The 14,275-nt window shown below is 37.9% G+C and overlaps 1 protein-coding gene and 1 pseudogene across 12 annotated transcripts in view; both read right to left on the bottom strand.

Annotated features, from left to right (window-relative positions):
• Window positions 1–14,275, bottom strand: part of TUT4 (terminal uridylyl transferase 4) — a 133,985-nt gene that overhangs the window by 16,810 nt on the left and 102,900 nt on the right. For all 12 annotated transcript variants that reach the window (XM_087445932.1, XM_087445935.1, XM_087445930.1 and 9 more), the window contains 4 exons: window positions 5,334–5,411; window positions 5,002–5,179; window positions 4,620–4,667; window positions 4,449–4,531 (listed from right to left, as the gene is read on the bottom strand). In XM_087445932.1, the coding sequence (XP_087302058.1) occupies window positions 4,449–4,531; window positions 4,620–4,667; window positions 5,002–5,179; window positions 5,334–5,411 (387 nt within the window). The remainder of the gene's footprint in view (window positions 1–4,448; window positions 4,532–4,619; window positions 4,668–5,001; window positions 5,180–5,333; window positions 5,412–14,275) is intronic.
• On the bottom strand, window positions 5,334–13,571 carry LOC147914043 (olfactory receptor 5AK3-like; annotated as a pseudogene).

The raw sequence follows: 14,275 nt of genomic DNA, 5'->3' as shown, positions 1-14,275 counted from the left end.
CATTATTATCATTATATTTGTTATGGTGATCTGTGATCAGTGATCTTTAATGGTGCTACTGTAAACGTTTTGGGGTGCGATGAACCGCACCCATATAAGACTTAGCTTAATTGATAAAGGTGTGTGTTCTGATTGTTCCAACCATTGGCTCTTCTCCCGCCTCCCTCCCTCTCATCGGGCCTTCCTATTCCGAGACACAACAATATTAAAATTAGGCCAACTAATAACCCTACGATGGCCTCTAAGTGTTCAAGTGAAAGAAACAGTTGCACACCTCTCACTATAAATCAAAAGCTAGAAATGATTAAGCTTAGTGAGGAAGGAATGCAAAAGCCAAGATAGGCGGAAAGCTAGGCTTCTTGCGCCATACTGTTAACCAAATTATGAATGCAAAGGAAAAGTTCTTTCTTTTTTTTCTCTTTGTGAGGAAGATCAGCCCTGAGCTAATATCCGTGCCAATCTTCCTCCACTTTATGTGGGACACCGCCACAGCATGGCCTGACGAGCGGTGCATCTGTGTGCGCCAGGGACCCGAACCCGGGCCGCCAGCAGCGGAGCGCACGCACTTAACTGCTACGCCATGGGGTTGGCCCAGGAAAAGTTCTTGAAGGAAATTACAAGTGCTACTCCAGTGAACACACGAATGAGAAGAAAGTGAAATAGTCTTATTTCTGATACAGAGAAAGCTGTAGTGATCTGGACAGAAGATCAAACCAGTCACCACATTCTCTTAACCTAAAGCCTAATCCAGAACAAGGCCCTAACTCTCTTCAATTCTATGAAGGCTGAGAGAGGTGAGGAAGCTGCAGAAGAAAAGTCTGAAGCTAGCAGAAGTTGGTTCATGAGGTTTAAGGAAAGAAGCTGTCTCCATAACATAAAAGTGCAAAGTGAAGCAGCAGGTGCTGATGTAGAAGCTGCAGCATGTCACCCAGAAGATCTAGCTAAGATAATCAATGAAGGTGGCTACACTAAACAACAGATTTTCAATGCAGACACAACAGCCTCGTGTTGGGAGAAGATGCCATTCAGGACTTCCATAGCTAGAGAGGAGAAGTCATTGCCTACCTTCAGAGGAGAGGTTGACTCGCTTGTTAGGGGCTAATGCAGCTGGTGACTTTAAGCTGAAGCCAATGCTCATTTACCATTCCGAAAAATCCTAGGGCCCTTAAGAATGATGCTAAAACTACTCTGCCTGTGCTCTAATAAATGGAACAACAAAACCTGGACATAACCTGTTTACAACATGGTTTACTGAATACTTTAAGCCCACTGTTGAGACCTACTGCTCAGAAAATAAAATTCATTTCAAATTATTACTGCTCATTGACAATGTACCTGGTCACCCAAGAGCTCTGATGGAGATGTACAATGAGATGAATGTTGTTTTCACGCCTGCTAACATAACATCCATTCTGCAGTCCACAGATCAAGGAGTAATTTTGACTTTCAAGTCTTATTATTTAAGAAATACATTTCGTAAGGTTACATCTATCTGTCACAGATAGTGGTTCCTCTGATGGATCTGGGCAAAGTAAATTGAAAACCTTTTGGAAAGGATTCACTATTCTAGATGCCATTAACAACATCGCATGATTCATGGGAAGAGGTCAAAATATCAACATTAACAGGAGTCTAGAAGAAGTTGATTCCACCCTCAAGGATGACTTTGAGGGGTTCAAGACTTCCGTGGAGAAAGCAACTGCAAATGTCGCAGAAATAGGAAGAGAACTAGAATTAGAAGTGGAGCCTGACGATGTGACTGAATTGCAGCAATCTCACGATAAAACCTTAATGGATGAGGAGTTGCTTCCTACAGATGAGCAAAGAAAGTGGTTTCTTGAGATGGAATCTATCCCTGGTGAAGATGCTGTGAAGACTGCTGAAATGACAACAAAAGATTTAGAATATTACATAAACTTAGTTGATAAAGCAGCAGCAGGGTCTGAGAGGAGTGACTCCAGTTTTGAAAGAAGTTCTACTGTGGGTAAAATGCTTCAAAAAGCATTGCATGCTACAGAGAAATCGTTCATGAAAGGAAGAGTCAATCGATGCGGCGAACTTCATTGTTGTCTTTTTTTAAGAAATTGCCACAGCCACCCCACCTTCAGCAACCACCAACCTGATCAGTCAGCAGCCATCAACATCAAGGCAAGACCCTCCACCGGCAAGAAGATTACAACTCACTGAAGGCCGGATGATGCTTAGCACTTTTTAGCAATAAAGTATTTTTTTTTGAGGAAGGTTAGCCCTGAGCTAACATTTGTTGCCAATCCTTCCATTTTTGCTGACGAAGATTGGCCCTGGACTAATATCCATGCCCATCTTCCTCTCCTTTAATGGGACACCACCACAGCATGGCTTGATAAGCGGTGCGTACGTCCACGCCCGGGATCCGAAACCTGCGAACTCCAGGCCGCCAAAGCGGAGTAGGCAAACTTAACCACTACACCACCAGGCGGGCCCCTCAATGAAGTATTTTTTAATTAAGGTATATACATTGTTTCTTTAGACATAATTCTATTGCACATTTAGTAGACTATAGTGTAAATATAACTGTTATATGCACTGGGAAATCAAAAAATTCATATGACTCGCTTTATTGTGATATTTGCTTTATTACCATGGTCTGGAACCAAACCCACAATATCTGTGAGGTATGCCTGTACATAGTAGAGAAATAGGTGCAAAGTAGGAATTCAACAAAGATATGTTGAAAGAATAAACATTACTACGGAAAAAGCATGAAAGATTATGTAACAAGGATATTTTCTACAATATCAGTTGCAACACTGTAGTAACAATCTAAATGTCCATATAAGGAAGACAATTAAACTGGTATAGCCAAACTATAGAATACTGTATATTGACTTTTTTTTTTTTTAAATAATTTTTATTTATTTTTTCCCCCAAAGCTCCAGTAGACAGTGTATATCATAGCTGCATGTCCTTCTAGTTGCTGTATGTGGGACACGGCCTCAGCATGGCTGGAGAAGCGGTGCGTGGGTGCACGCCCAGGATCCGAACCCGGGCTGCCAGGAGCAGAACGCGCGCACTTAACCGCTAAGCCACGGGGCTGGCCCCCGTATACTGACTTTTATAACAGAATAAAGTAGATCAAAAAATGGTCAGCCAACTCATAGGCTCCTTCTCATAGGCCCCAAACTAATGTCTGGCTCTTACATCAAATGATATTCAAGATCAAAGACTTTGATATCCTTATTAGAACTACTTATACTGAGATATTATGAGTTACTAAAATTTTGTATTCATAATCTGAAATTGCACATTTCCAATTTATTGAGGACTCTAATTTAGTATTCTACTAAAAAGTCTGACTGTATGAAACTGCTAGGTTCCTAATGAACATATGTACCTATACACACTAATAGCTGGAATTCCCACAATTTTCAGGTAAAATGCTTGATCAGTGAGGGCATCACCACATTTGTTTTGATCTATGCTTTTCGTTTGTTGCTATTTTAGTTAATATGTTAGTAAAATTATTGTTGGATTTTCCTTTTGTTAGACATTTTGTTCTTGCACAACTTCTGTGTTGTTTCAAATTCTACTGTTTTACTTCTCTCCATTCTACTTATTTATTATCACCCTGCTAAGAGGCAGGACAATCAAAAATGTTTGAGAACCAGTGCTCCAAGGGAAAAAAGCTCTAAATTTCTCTCCACTTTTCTTATGCCACATCCCCAAAAAAGAGTGTTAAAAGCTGGACTGAACAAGATCAAAGATCTTCATTATACAATAATAGATTGTATACATTATATAATAATAGATTTCTTCCCTTGGAAGTGAAACTGAGACCTCCTCCCATTAGAAAGCAAGCAAAAACCAGAGTAAGACCAAGAGGGACGGGGGACACTATGCCATCCAGTTCAGGCAAAAGGAATCCTCTCAGTTCCATGCCAGCTAATTCAGCTTACTAGGGCTACACCAAAATTAGAGCAGAAGCCTCAGCAAACAATAAAATATTTCTTTGGTGTTGTCCCCCTCTGTTCACATTTTCATCAAGAATTCTAGCGATGGAAGAGGGGCACTGGGTAGCACCTCAAATTCAAAATTTAAGGATCCTGAGTCTTGACTAACCACCCTCATTCATTCAACAAATGCATATTTGGTACATCCTATGTGCCAGACACTACAATAGGCACTGGAGATATGATGATGAACATCATGGACATGGACTCTGTCCTCATGGAGCTATATAGTCTAATAGGGGAGACAGAATTTAAGAAAGAGATAAACAAAATTTAGCAAATAGATATCTCATTATGAACTATGATAAGTACAATAAGAAAAAGCACAGGAAGCTATAACCATCTCGTTCCCTATTCCTAACACCAACTTGGAAACAGAATTAGGTTTCTTGTACTACACACAAAAAAAGTTTTATAAGAAAAAAGAAAAGATTCAGAATTCAAATTATATAAACTTACAGCTTCTCTGCCAATGAGTGGATAAAAGGGGGTACCAAAAAGTTTCCTTCCATTGATAAATGCCTTCATGATGAAATTGGTCACTAGTGAAGAAAGAAGAAAACAATAAAAGATGCAGACCTTAACATGTAAGAGCTTTAAAAGCAGGGGACTTCTATATTTAAAACTTACTTTTTCTAGAAACTCCAGCACCAAGGTTATGATTCAAGTCAAAAGGGTCTAGAAAAGAAATATTTTATTTTTTAATATTTTAAGAATTATGTTCTTAAAAAGACTTATGTTCATATTTTAAGAATTATGTTCTTTGTAACATAAAATATACTTAGTAGCCATAAGAAGAGTTTAATACTATATAACTGAGTCAGCAAGTCATCCAAGTCAGCAAATTATTCTTTTAAAATTACAGATTAAAGAATGGAAACTGATAAAAATCAAGAGGAAGAATCTTCCAAATTCTAATGTGTTTCAGTTTTCCCCTCAATTTACCTGGCCAAATGAAATTCTCGCTTTTTGGGTCTTTTTGTTCCTGATTTAATATCAGCTAAATGATTACCTTCAATTGCAATGCATTTGGATGTCCACTGCTTCTCAAAAGTTGTCAACAACTTTTTCTGCCGAATGCTAATTACGTATTCCTTGAAATCAAATTCTTCGGTATAGAAGCGAAGCAGTCCCAACCAAAGCTCTCCTAATGTTTCTGTGTTCTTTCCAAGTGAAGGTAAACGCTTTTTCTACAGATGAGAAAAAAAGAGACAGAGAGAGAGAGAAACGTCTACACCTATCCAAAACATGAACCCCAAATCCAAGTAAAATTATTAAACTAAATTACGCAAATCCTAACATGTATCAGTGAGCATTTTATAACAAAGACTATGAAAAAGTTACCAGCTCTTCTGTTTTATCAAAGAAAAAAGCATTCCAGCCATCAACCATTCTCTGTGGAATCTGTTTTCCGTCAAAGATCTGCATAAAAAATTAATTTTATTATTAGATTTCAAGTCATCCAACTTTTTCCAAAAAGCCTCATATCATTTTAGAATTTACCTATAATAGATATACTGAAATACTTCTTCCAAAACAAACATGTCAGGATGGCATACCGTGATGCCAAGTTATTAATGAATAAAATATATCTGAAAGACCAAACTCAGAAAGAATATCTTAAGAGCATCAGACTCTCCAAATGACACATTTGATGTTATTTGTTGTTACCTATTTCACCTATCAAAAGACATCCAGCCCAAGATTAATGAAGTAAAACTAAAAAAAGAGGCATTTTCATCAAAATATCATAGATACAGAGATACAGAATAGATAATAACTATTGATTGTGCACCCCCAAAAAATTAATGGAACTCTTTGTTTAGGGGAAGAGCTCTAGTACCTTTAATCAGTTATCTGTATCATATGAGGGTGAAAAGCCCCTGGACATTGATTTTTTTAAATAGAAAATTAGGTAGTTTTCTCTGACATCTTGATAAAGATCGTTAAAATCTTCATGATTAATTATGAATTACAATTCACTGTCTTAAAGAAGGGGTGGGTAATAATGCTACTTCACTAGAAGAAAAGTATCCCATAAGATGACTGTATAGGCAAAACTGACCTCTATAAGCATTTTTTTTTTTTTTTTTGGTGAGGAAGATTAGCCCTGAGCTAACATCTGTTGCCAATCCTCCTCTTTTTAGTGAAGAATAGTGGCCCTGGGCTAACACCTGTGCCCATCTTCCTCTACTTTATATGTAGGACACCTGCCACAGCGTGGCTTGGGAAGCAGCACACAGGTCCGTACCTGGGATCCGAACCTGCGAAACCCCAGGCTGCCGAGGTGGAGTGCACAAACTTAACCACTACGTCACCAGGCTGGCCTCCAAACAATTTTTTTTTTTATAAAGTTTTTAAATTTTTTTTATAGGGGAAGATTTGCCCTAAGCCAACATCTGTTGCCAATCTTCCTCCTTTTTTCTTCTGTTTTTCCCCCAAAGCCCCAGTACATAGTTGTGTATAGTTATAAGTTCTTCTGGCTCTGCTATGTGATCTGCCACCACAGCACGGCTACTGTCAGACGAGTAGTGTGGTTCACCACCTGGGATCCGAACCCAGGCCACCGAAGCAGAGGGAACCAAACTTTAACCACTAGGCCATCAGGGCTGGCTCTACAAGCAATTTTGAGACTTATTTTCTATAAAAGTTTTAAGAGATGCTTTGCAACAGGTTTAGAGTCAGCAGACCTTATTTCTAGTCTTAGACCTGTCAAGTAGTGATTCTGGGCAAGAATCCTCCTAAATCCTCAGTTTTCCCAATGAAAATGAGAGATTAGATTAATTAGGTCAGTTGTTTTCAAATTTTATTTTTCTTTTAAGCTGCAGAACTCTTTCCTAAAATGGAACCTTCCTGGAAGCTCAATATGTAAAACAGATAAAAGCAGAGGTACCCTGACAGAAGACTGAATGAAGAAAACATACCCCACCTCTTCCTTACCTTACTTCTCAAAGATATACTAATGAGCTTCTAGAGCTTACCAGAATATACTTTAAAACTACTAGATAAGGTGGTCCCCATGTCCCCTTCCACTTTAGATGGAACAGTGATTTACAAAATTAACTACATGTCTGGCCCCTCTAATTTCACTCTCAGGTTTAAGTTCTTTGTGGGCAAGGACTATAACTTATCTCTGGAGCCAAAATTCCTCTACATCAAAGCCTGCCATATAGAGAATACTTAATATATGTTTGTTGAATGAATATATTTACTTTGTAAGCATGTTTACATAAAGATCAAGTTTCCAGGGACTTAAGCTAGTAAGTTGTTTTTTATACTTACATATAACTTAAATACAGCTACCAAAAATCATCTAGTATAAATTCCAACATTTCATAAAACAAAAAAGGGAGAGCCTAGCAATTACACATATTAATATCTAAAACAAAAGACATGGGATCCTGCCCTCAAAAAAGAAAAACAGGTTTTAAAGAGGCCAAAGTATCATATTTTACCCTTACAGATTAGGATGCTATTATTGGTATTACATGGAAATAATACAAGCTACCTCTTTATACCTTGATTCCTTGTTTTTTTGGTGAGGAAGATTCGCCCTGAGCTAACATCTATTGCCGCTGTTTCTCCTTTTTTTTTTTTTTTGCATGAGGAAGATTAGCCCAGAGGTAACATCTGTGCCAATCTTCCTCATTTTGTATGTGGGTTGCCACCACAGCATGGCTGACAAGTGGTGTAGGTCCACACCTGGGATCCCAGGCCACCAGAGCGGAATGCGCCGAACTTCACCACCACCTCACGGGGCCGGCCCCCTAGACCTTGATTCTTTTTAAGAGAATTCTTACTTTTGAGTAACAACCATGATCCAAACTCAACTATGTTAGCTGATAACATAGTAAAGTGGCCATGTGGGCCTTAGTGGGTGTTTAATCACTGCTTTGCCAGTTTTTATGAACTCTCATGTTTCACAGTGACTAACTTTCCACTCTGTTGTTCAGCCCTTAGAAGCACTAACGCTATCCTCTCTCTTACACACACACATACACACACACATACTTTCTCTTTCTGTTTCTCTCTTCGCTCTCTTTTCTCTTTCTCTCAACACCAATCGTCCTCCACTTAAGCACTCAGCCCTCCCTCTAAAACCTCACCAAACAAGTCAATCATATTTGTACAAGGAGTGACCCTATACATTTCCATACTTGCTTTCTTATTTTATTGTAATATTTTAACATCTACTGCCATATTTAAATTGCAATTTTTTAGTTGTGGTAAGATACATGTAACATAAAATATACCATCTTTTTTTTTTGGTGAGAAAGATTGGTCCTAAGCTAACATCTGTTACAAATCTTCCTCTTTTTGCTGAGGAAGATTAGCCCTGAGCTAACATCTGCGCCCATCTTCTTCTCTTTTGTATGTGGGATGCTGCCACAGCATCGCTTGACGAGTGGTGCATAGGTCCACACCCAGGATCCGAACCTGCCTGTGAACCCTAGGCCGCCTAAGTGGAGCGCTCGAACTTAACCACTACGTCACCGGGCTGGCCCCTTAATATTTTGTGTGTGTGTGTGTGTGTGTGTATGTTTTTCAAAGAAGTGTTTTTACTCTACATTCAGGTTTATGCAGTAATTGGAATAGAACATATGAAGAGTCTCTTTGTAGGTGATTTAGAAATTTGTTTAAATGAATCAGATGCCATAAAATATGGAGGCCACTTTCATATTCTCCTGGGGATTATTGAATGAGGCTATAAGTACATGTATGACAGGTTTCCATAGAAAATAGCGACGCCTGTCAGGTGGAAGACACACGTAAGGAAGGTTTTTTTCCTCCCTGCAGTAGATGATATCTTTAGGACGGTGATCATGATATAAACGTAGGGAAAGATGACGACCAACACAGTGAACATTAAGTTAAATCACACAAGACAACAAGCAGCATGATTTTAATGTCAATGTTGGAGAACGAAAGGGTGTGATTTGGGGGAACATCACAGAAAAAGTGATTGATAGTATTGGATTTGAAGAAAAACAGTGAAAATGTAAAACCTGTGTGTACAGAAGCCTTTATCGAGCCCATGACTTATGAACAAGCTACCAAATGGATGCAGGCTCCTGGAAAGATAACTATGGGATAGCAAAGTCGGTTACAAATGGCTACATGCCAGTCCACTGCCATAGCAGTCAGGGAAACAGTCACTGGTCGCAAATGCGGCATAAATCAATAATTGTATGACATAGCCCTGAACGATATTGATTTATTTTCTACTCTCAAATTTTGCAGCATCTTGGGAGTGATAGCAGACCTATAATACATGTCAAAAAAAAAAAGGAAAATGTTGTACGAAAAAGTTCTAGGGTGTCTGAAGTCTGGAATCTGTCCTGATGAGTAGGATCATTCCAATATTACCCACCATGGGGGTCATGTAGATCACCAGAAATACAAAGAAGAGGACACATTGCAACTTGCATTGGACATCAAATCTGAGAAGAAAGAATTCAGTCCCTTCAGTGCTACTTCCTTGTGTAATGGCTACCAAGGTCTAGAAAGGACTAAGAGGAGGACCAAGAAAAGAAGGGCAATATTGGTGACTTCTTGAAGGAAAAGTGTTCCTACACTTCATGTCACTTTTTTTTTATTTCGATTTTCATGACAAACACTCCCAACAAGGTTTATAGCTTTCCAAATATTCCTTCCATTTTCTTAATAAGTAACTACCACATGATAAAGTTATATTTGAGCCATGGATTCACTTTCAAAATAAAGATTTCATAGTAGAAGACTAAATTCTAATATGTGTGATTCTAAAAAACATAGATTAAAACATACTTCCACTTTAAACATATATTTGCTTAAAGCCATATGTCAGTATGATTTCGTACCGTTTCTACAAGTTACAGTATTTCTAAGCCATTTATTCTTTGAACCCTGAAATTAGTAGCATTAAACAGAGAAATTTTCCTGAGATATGTTCATGGTCCACATATGTTTGAAGGCTTCAGGGTGTCTTTGTAATTCTGTCCTTAGTGTGCGACTGCCATCTAGGTGATGTTCTTCATAAGCCTCATAATCCTCTCATTTTATATACACATATACAATGATATATATCAGAGATAGTCTTTCATTTCCTATTGCATTGTGTTTCTTTTCGTGTGTTTTCTTTTCGTGTGTGTGAGAGAGGAAGATTATCCGTGAGCTAACATCCAGTGCCAGTGCCAATCCTCTCTTTGCTGAGGAAGATTGGCCCTGGGCTAACATCCATGCCCATCTTCCTCTACTTTATATGGGATGCCGCCACGGCATGGCTCGACAAATGGTGTGTCAGTCCACACCTGGGATCTGAACCTGCAAACCCCAGGCCGCTGAAGTGGAGTGTGCAAATTCAACCACTACACCACCGGTCCAGCCCCTGTTTTTCTTTTTAAGCATATCTTAGCTGCAGGGCAAATCATCTTGTAACAATTTTGTTACTATATAACAGATGTTAAGTCATAAATCTCTTTGTTTTCTATACTGAGTAATGCTACCTCTGTACCACGTTAGCAAGACAGCTGAGATGTCTTCATCTATAATTTTTCATATACTGCAAGTCCCCAATTCCTTGATTCCAATGCCTTTTCTCTTAAATACCATTCCATATTGCTGAGGACTACTTATTGTGAGGTAATGTATCATGAACCATTGGTATGGCAGAAATTGATTTGCTGCTCATCAATACCTTTGTCTTTTCTTCTGAGCATAGCGGCAGTGCACACTTTCAACCAAGTTTTCATATGTGTGACCACGATACCATGTTCTGCTAATGGAACGTGGGAAAAAGTAATGCATGCTAATTCTAGGACTGAACTAGAACCTGCCTCCTCCTGTCAACCTGGAACCATGTGATTTTCTACTCCTTTTTCTCCTCTCTGTTGTCTGGATATTGGCATTCAGCAAACATTGAAAGCCATGTGTCCGAGTTGCCAGATAAAATATAGCACACCCCATTAAATCTGAATTGCAGATAAACGGCAAATAATTTTTTACTATAAGTGTGATATAAATATTGTATGCGACATACTTATATTAAAAAATTACTTACCATTTACCTGAGGCTTACATTTAACTTGGTGTCTTGTATTTTTATTTGTGAATTCTGGCAACTCTACCTATATTGCTTACTGTAGTCTCCATCAAGGTGTGTTCCTGAATGACTGTGTGGAGTAGAGTCCCCTTGCCAGCATGCCTTTTCCCTATGGCAGTAACTGAGAACTTCTGTTGTGATAAGTCACTGAGATTTTGGATTTACTGATTACAATAGTACTATTTTATTCTTCTATTATTTTAATCAACCTTCATTGCAGTCATGCTTTTGATTATTCATGAGTGACCTTTAGTCTTTTAAAGATATAGTAATTTGGATTATTGCTAAAGTAAGAACTGAGTCTTGTGAACTGTGACTCTTTGTATTGTTCAAAACACATTATTCTGCAAAAAAGAAAGCATCATTGATAGGTTTTGATGTCATATTTTGTTTTCTATACCTTATCTTAGAATACTGTAATATTTTTCTTTTCAGGCATTAAAATTTTAATTTAAGCAGCATTTAAAAAAGTTCTCTAAACCTAACATCACAAATGTCAAATGGCAACTGTATGTGAGGGTGTTGCTGCAAAATAAGAAAATCAATTTTATATGCAGCATCCTCTCAAAATACTAAGATTAATATTTTATCAGAAATTTTAAATTTAAATGAATATTGTCATAGTCCATGTACTATGCTAAATATTAACTAGTAGTGATAAGAGTTCTGGCCCCTTAATATTTTTAAGTGAACAGTTCAGTGGAATTAAGTACAGTCACACTGTTGTGCTAGCATCACCACTATCCATCCACAGAATTCTTTTCATCTTGCAAAAATGAAACTCTGAACCTATTAAACAATAATTGCCCATTCCTCTCTCCTTCTACCCCCTGGTAACCACAATTCTACTTCCTGTCTCTATGAATTTGACTACCCAAGGTATCTCACATAAGTGGAATCAAACAGTATTTGTCCTTTTATGACCAGTTTATTTCATTGAGCATAATGTCCTCAGGTTGATCCATTCAACTGCAATTTTTAAGCTGATATAAGCTAGAAAACACAAAAGATCATAATATCAAGTGTGAATAAAACTCCCTAATCCTCTTTTAGTATTAATTTTTACGAAAAAATTTACTGTTATTCATGATGATTTGCTAGAATACAGCAAAATCATTCTGCTTAGAAAAACTCCTTTTGACCTAAAGAACTGTGTATTATTGACCTTGAAAAATACTCTTAGCAGAGCCTTACTTATTACCCAGTCACTCAAAGTCTAGGTTCAATTACAAATGGAGTCAAAGATCATCAGCTTCATTAAACAATCCTTACCCTTACAAGTTGATTGATGCCAATGACCAATACTTAAATGATGCCAGAGCAATGGACAATGGGGTCCCATTTGACAAGCAAAAAATGCCAGAAGCAAAAATCCATATATTATCAGTTCATATGTATCACAAAGCCCCCCACAATCAGAGCTCATTATGATGGAAAACATTCCATGGACTGTCTCTCATTTCATCAATCACTGTCTGTTAAGCAGATAATGGGAGAATTCTTGAAGTTGGCTATGGCAATCCTACTTACATTTTTCTAATAATAATAACAATAAAAATAACAATAAAAGCAACCACCATTTATGAACACCTACTTTAGCACCTACTATATGCAAAGGCATTCAATGTCACTGTTCCTTATATCAACACTGAAATAATAATACTATCATTATATATATTTTGTGTGTGTGTGAGCAAGATCAGCCCTGAGCTAACATCCATGCCAACCCTCCTCTTTTTGCAGAGGAAGACTGGCCTTGGGCTAACATCTGTGTCCATCTTCCTCCCCTTTATATGGGACGCCGCCACAGCATGGCTTGACAAGCGGTGCCTCGGTGCGCGCCCAGGATCTGAACCCAGGCCGCCAGCAGCGGAGCAGGCGCACTTAACTGCTACACCACGGGGCCGGCCCTATCATTACATTTTTACTGAGGATGAAACTCAGACTAGTGGAGGTCAGGCAGTTTGCTGAAGGCCACAATGACAGAATTAGGATTCGAACCAGTTATCTCTGGCTCCAAAATCATGCCCTGCTCTTTCCATTATATCATGCTGCCTCAATGGCTCCTCATCCATGGGTAATATAATGAGAGAACACAAACCACCATGAAAACAAAATTTGTATTTCATTTTTAGGTTAATCATAGTACCATTTTGGTTAAGGATAGTATTCTGTCAAAGTGGCAAACAGCTGCTATGATATTACTGAGGAAATTATGCATAAGATCCCCAAATTTAAAGCCTAACAACAATTAGACTAATACAGAGAATGATCTTGGCCTTGGAAGGCCTAATTAAATCATGCTAAATTTTAAATATCCTACAGTGAAGAACCTTATTAAAAAACACATCACTCAACATAAATTCAGTGACTTAAAATCTTCTGCTAGGAAAAGATATTTAAAATTTTTATTTTTCTTCCACTGTTTGTTTAAGAGGGAAGGAAATACTGCTAAAACCACATGGCATTCATTAGAGCTTTTTAAAACTTACTAAGGCCATCTGACACCACACCCACCATATGGCTTGCTATTTTGTGATTTTCTTCTTTGCCATGACTATCAAAGTTTACGTGAAATCAGAATATGTAATTTTCCAAATAATTCTGATGCTTCTCTCCTACCTCAAAATAACCACCTTTCTAAGAAATTAGAACTGGATCCTCCCTAATGCTTGCAAATCCACACTGTGCCAAGAATGAAGAGGAACAGATGGATGATTAAGAACTCCTTTGTACCTAAATTGGCTACAAAAAGAGACCCTATGAGTCACCAAATCTGAGTGAATATGAGTATAATCTGTTTCTTTTGATGTAAATTCTTATGTTTAATGCAATTAACATGACCTTACAGAGATGAGGAAGAATTTCCTTGGGTTTTCTCTCAACCAAATTCACAAAGTTGACTGAAATATACACAGGAATAAATCAAACTTCATTCCCAGGCAGGAGGAGGGAGAGAAAAAACTTACGTGGTTGCATCTGAGAGACTATAATATATGAGTTCACAGATGGCTACAAGAATTTCATAATCATCTGCAGCATTCTAAGACTGTGAAATACAAAAATGCTGCAAAAGATATTCAATAGTTCTGTCAGCTAATATTCTTTTGGTAGTTTATATTCTCCCAAACAAACTTTTCAAAAAGGTTCATTGTTTGATTATACCATAGGATGTCCATGATGGAAAATCCTTCATGATCTCATG

This window comes from Ceratotherium simum, chromosome 22 (assembly GCF_057802395.1).
Source record: "Ceratotherium simum simum isolate JZ-2026a chromosome 22, ASM5780239v1, whole genome shotgun sequence".
Taxonomy (NCBI): Eukaryota; Metazoa; Chordata; class Mammalia; order Perissodactyla; family Rhinocerotidae; genus Ceratotherium; species Ceratotherium simum.
This window is presented reverse-complemented; position numbering and strand designations above follow the sequence as displayed.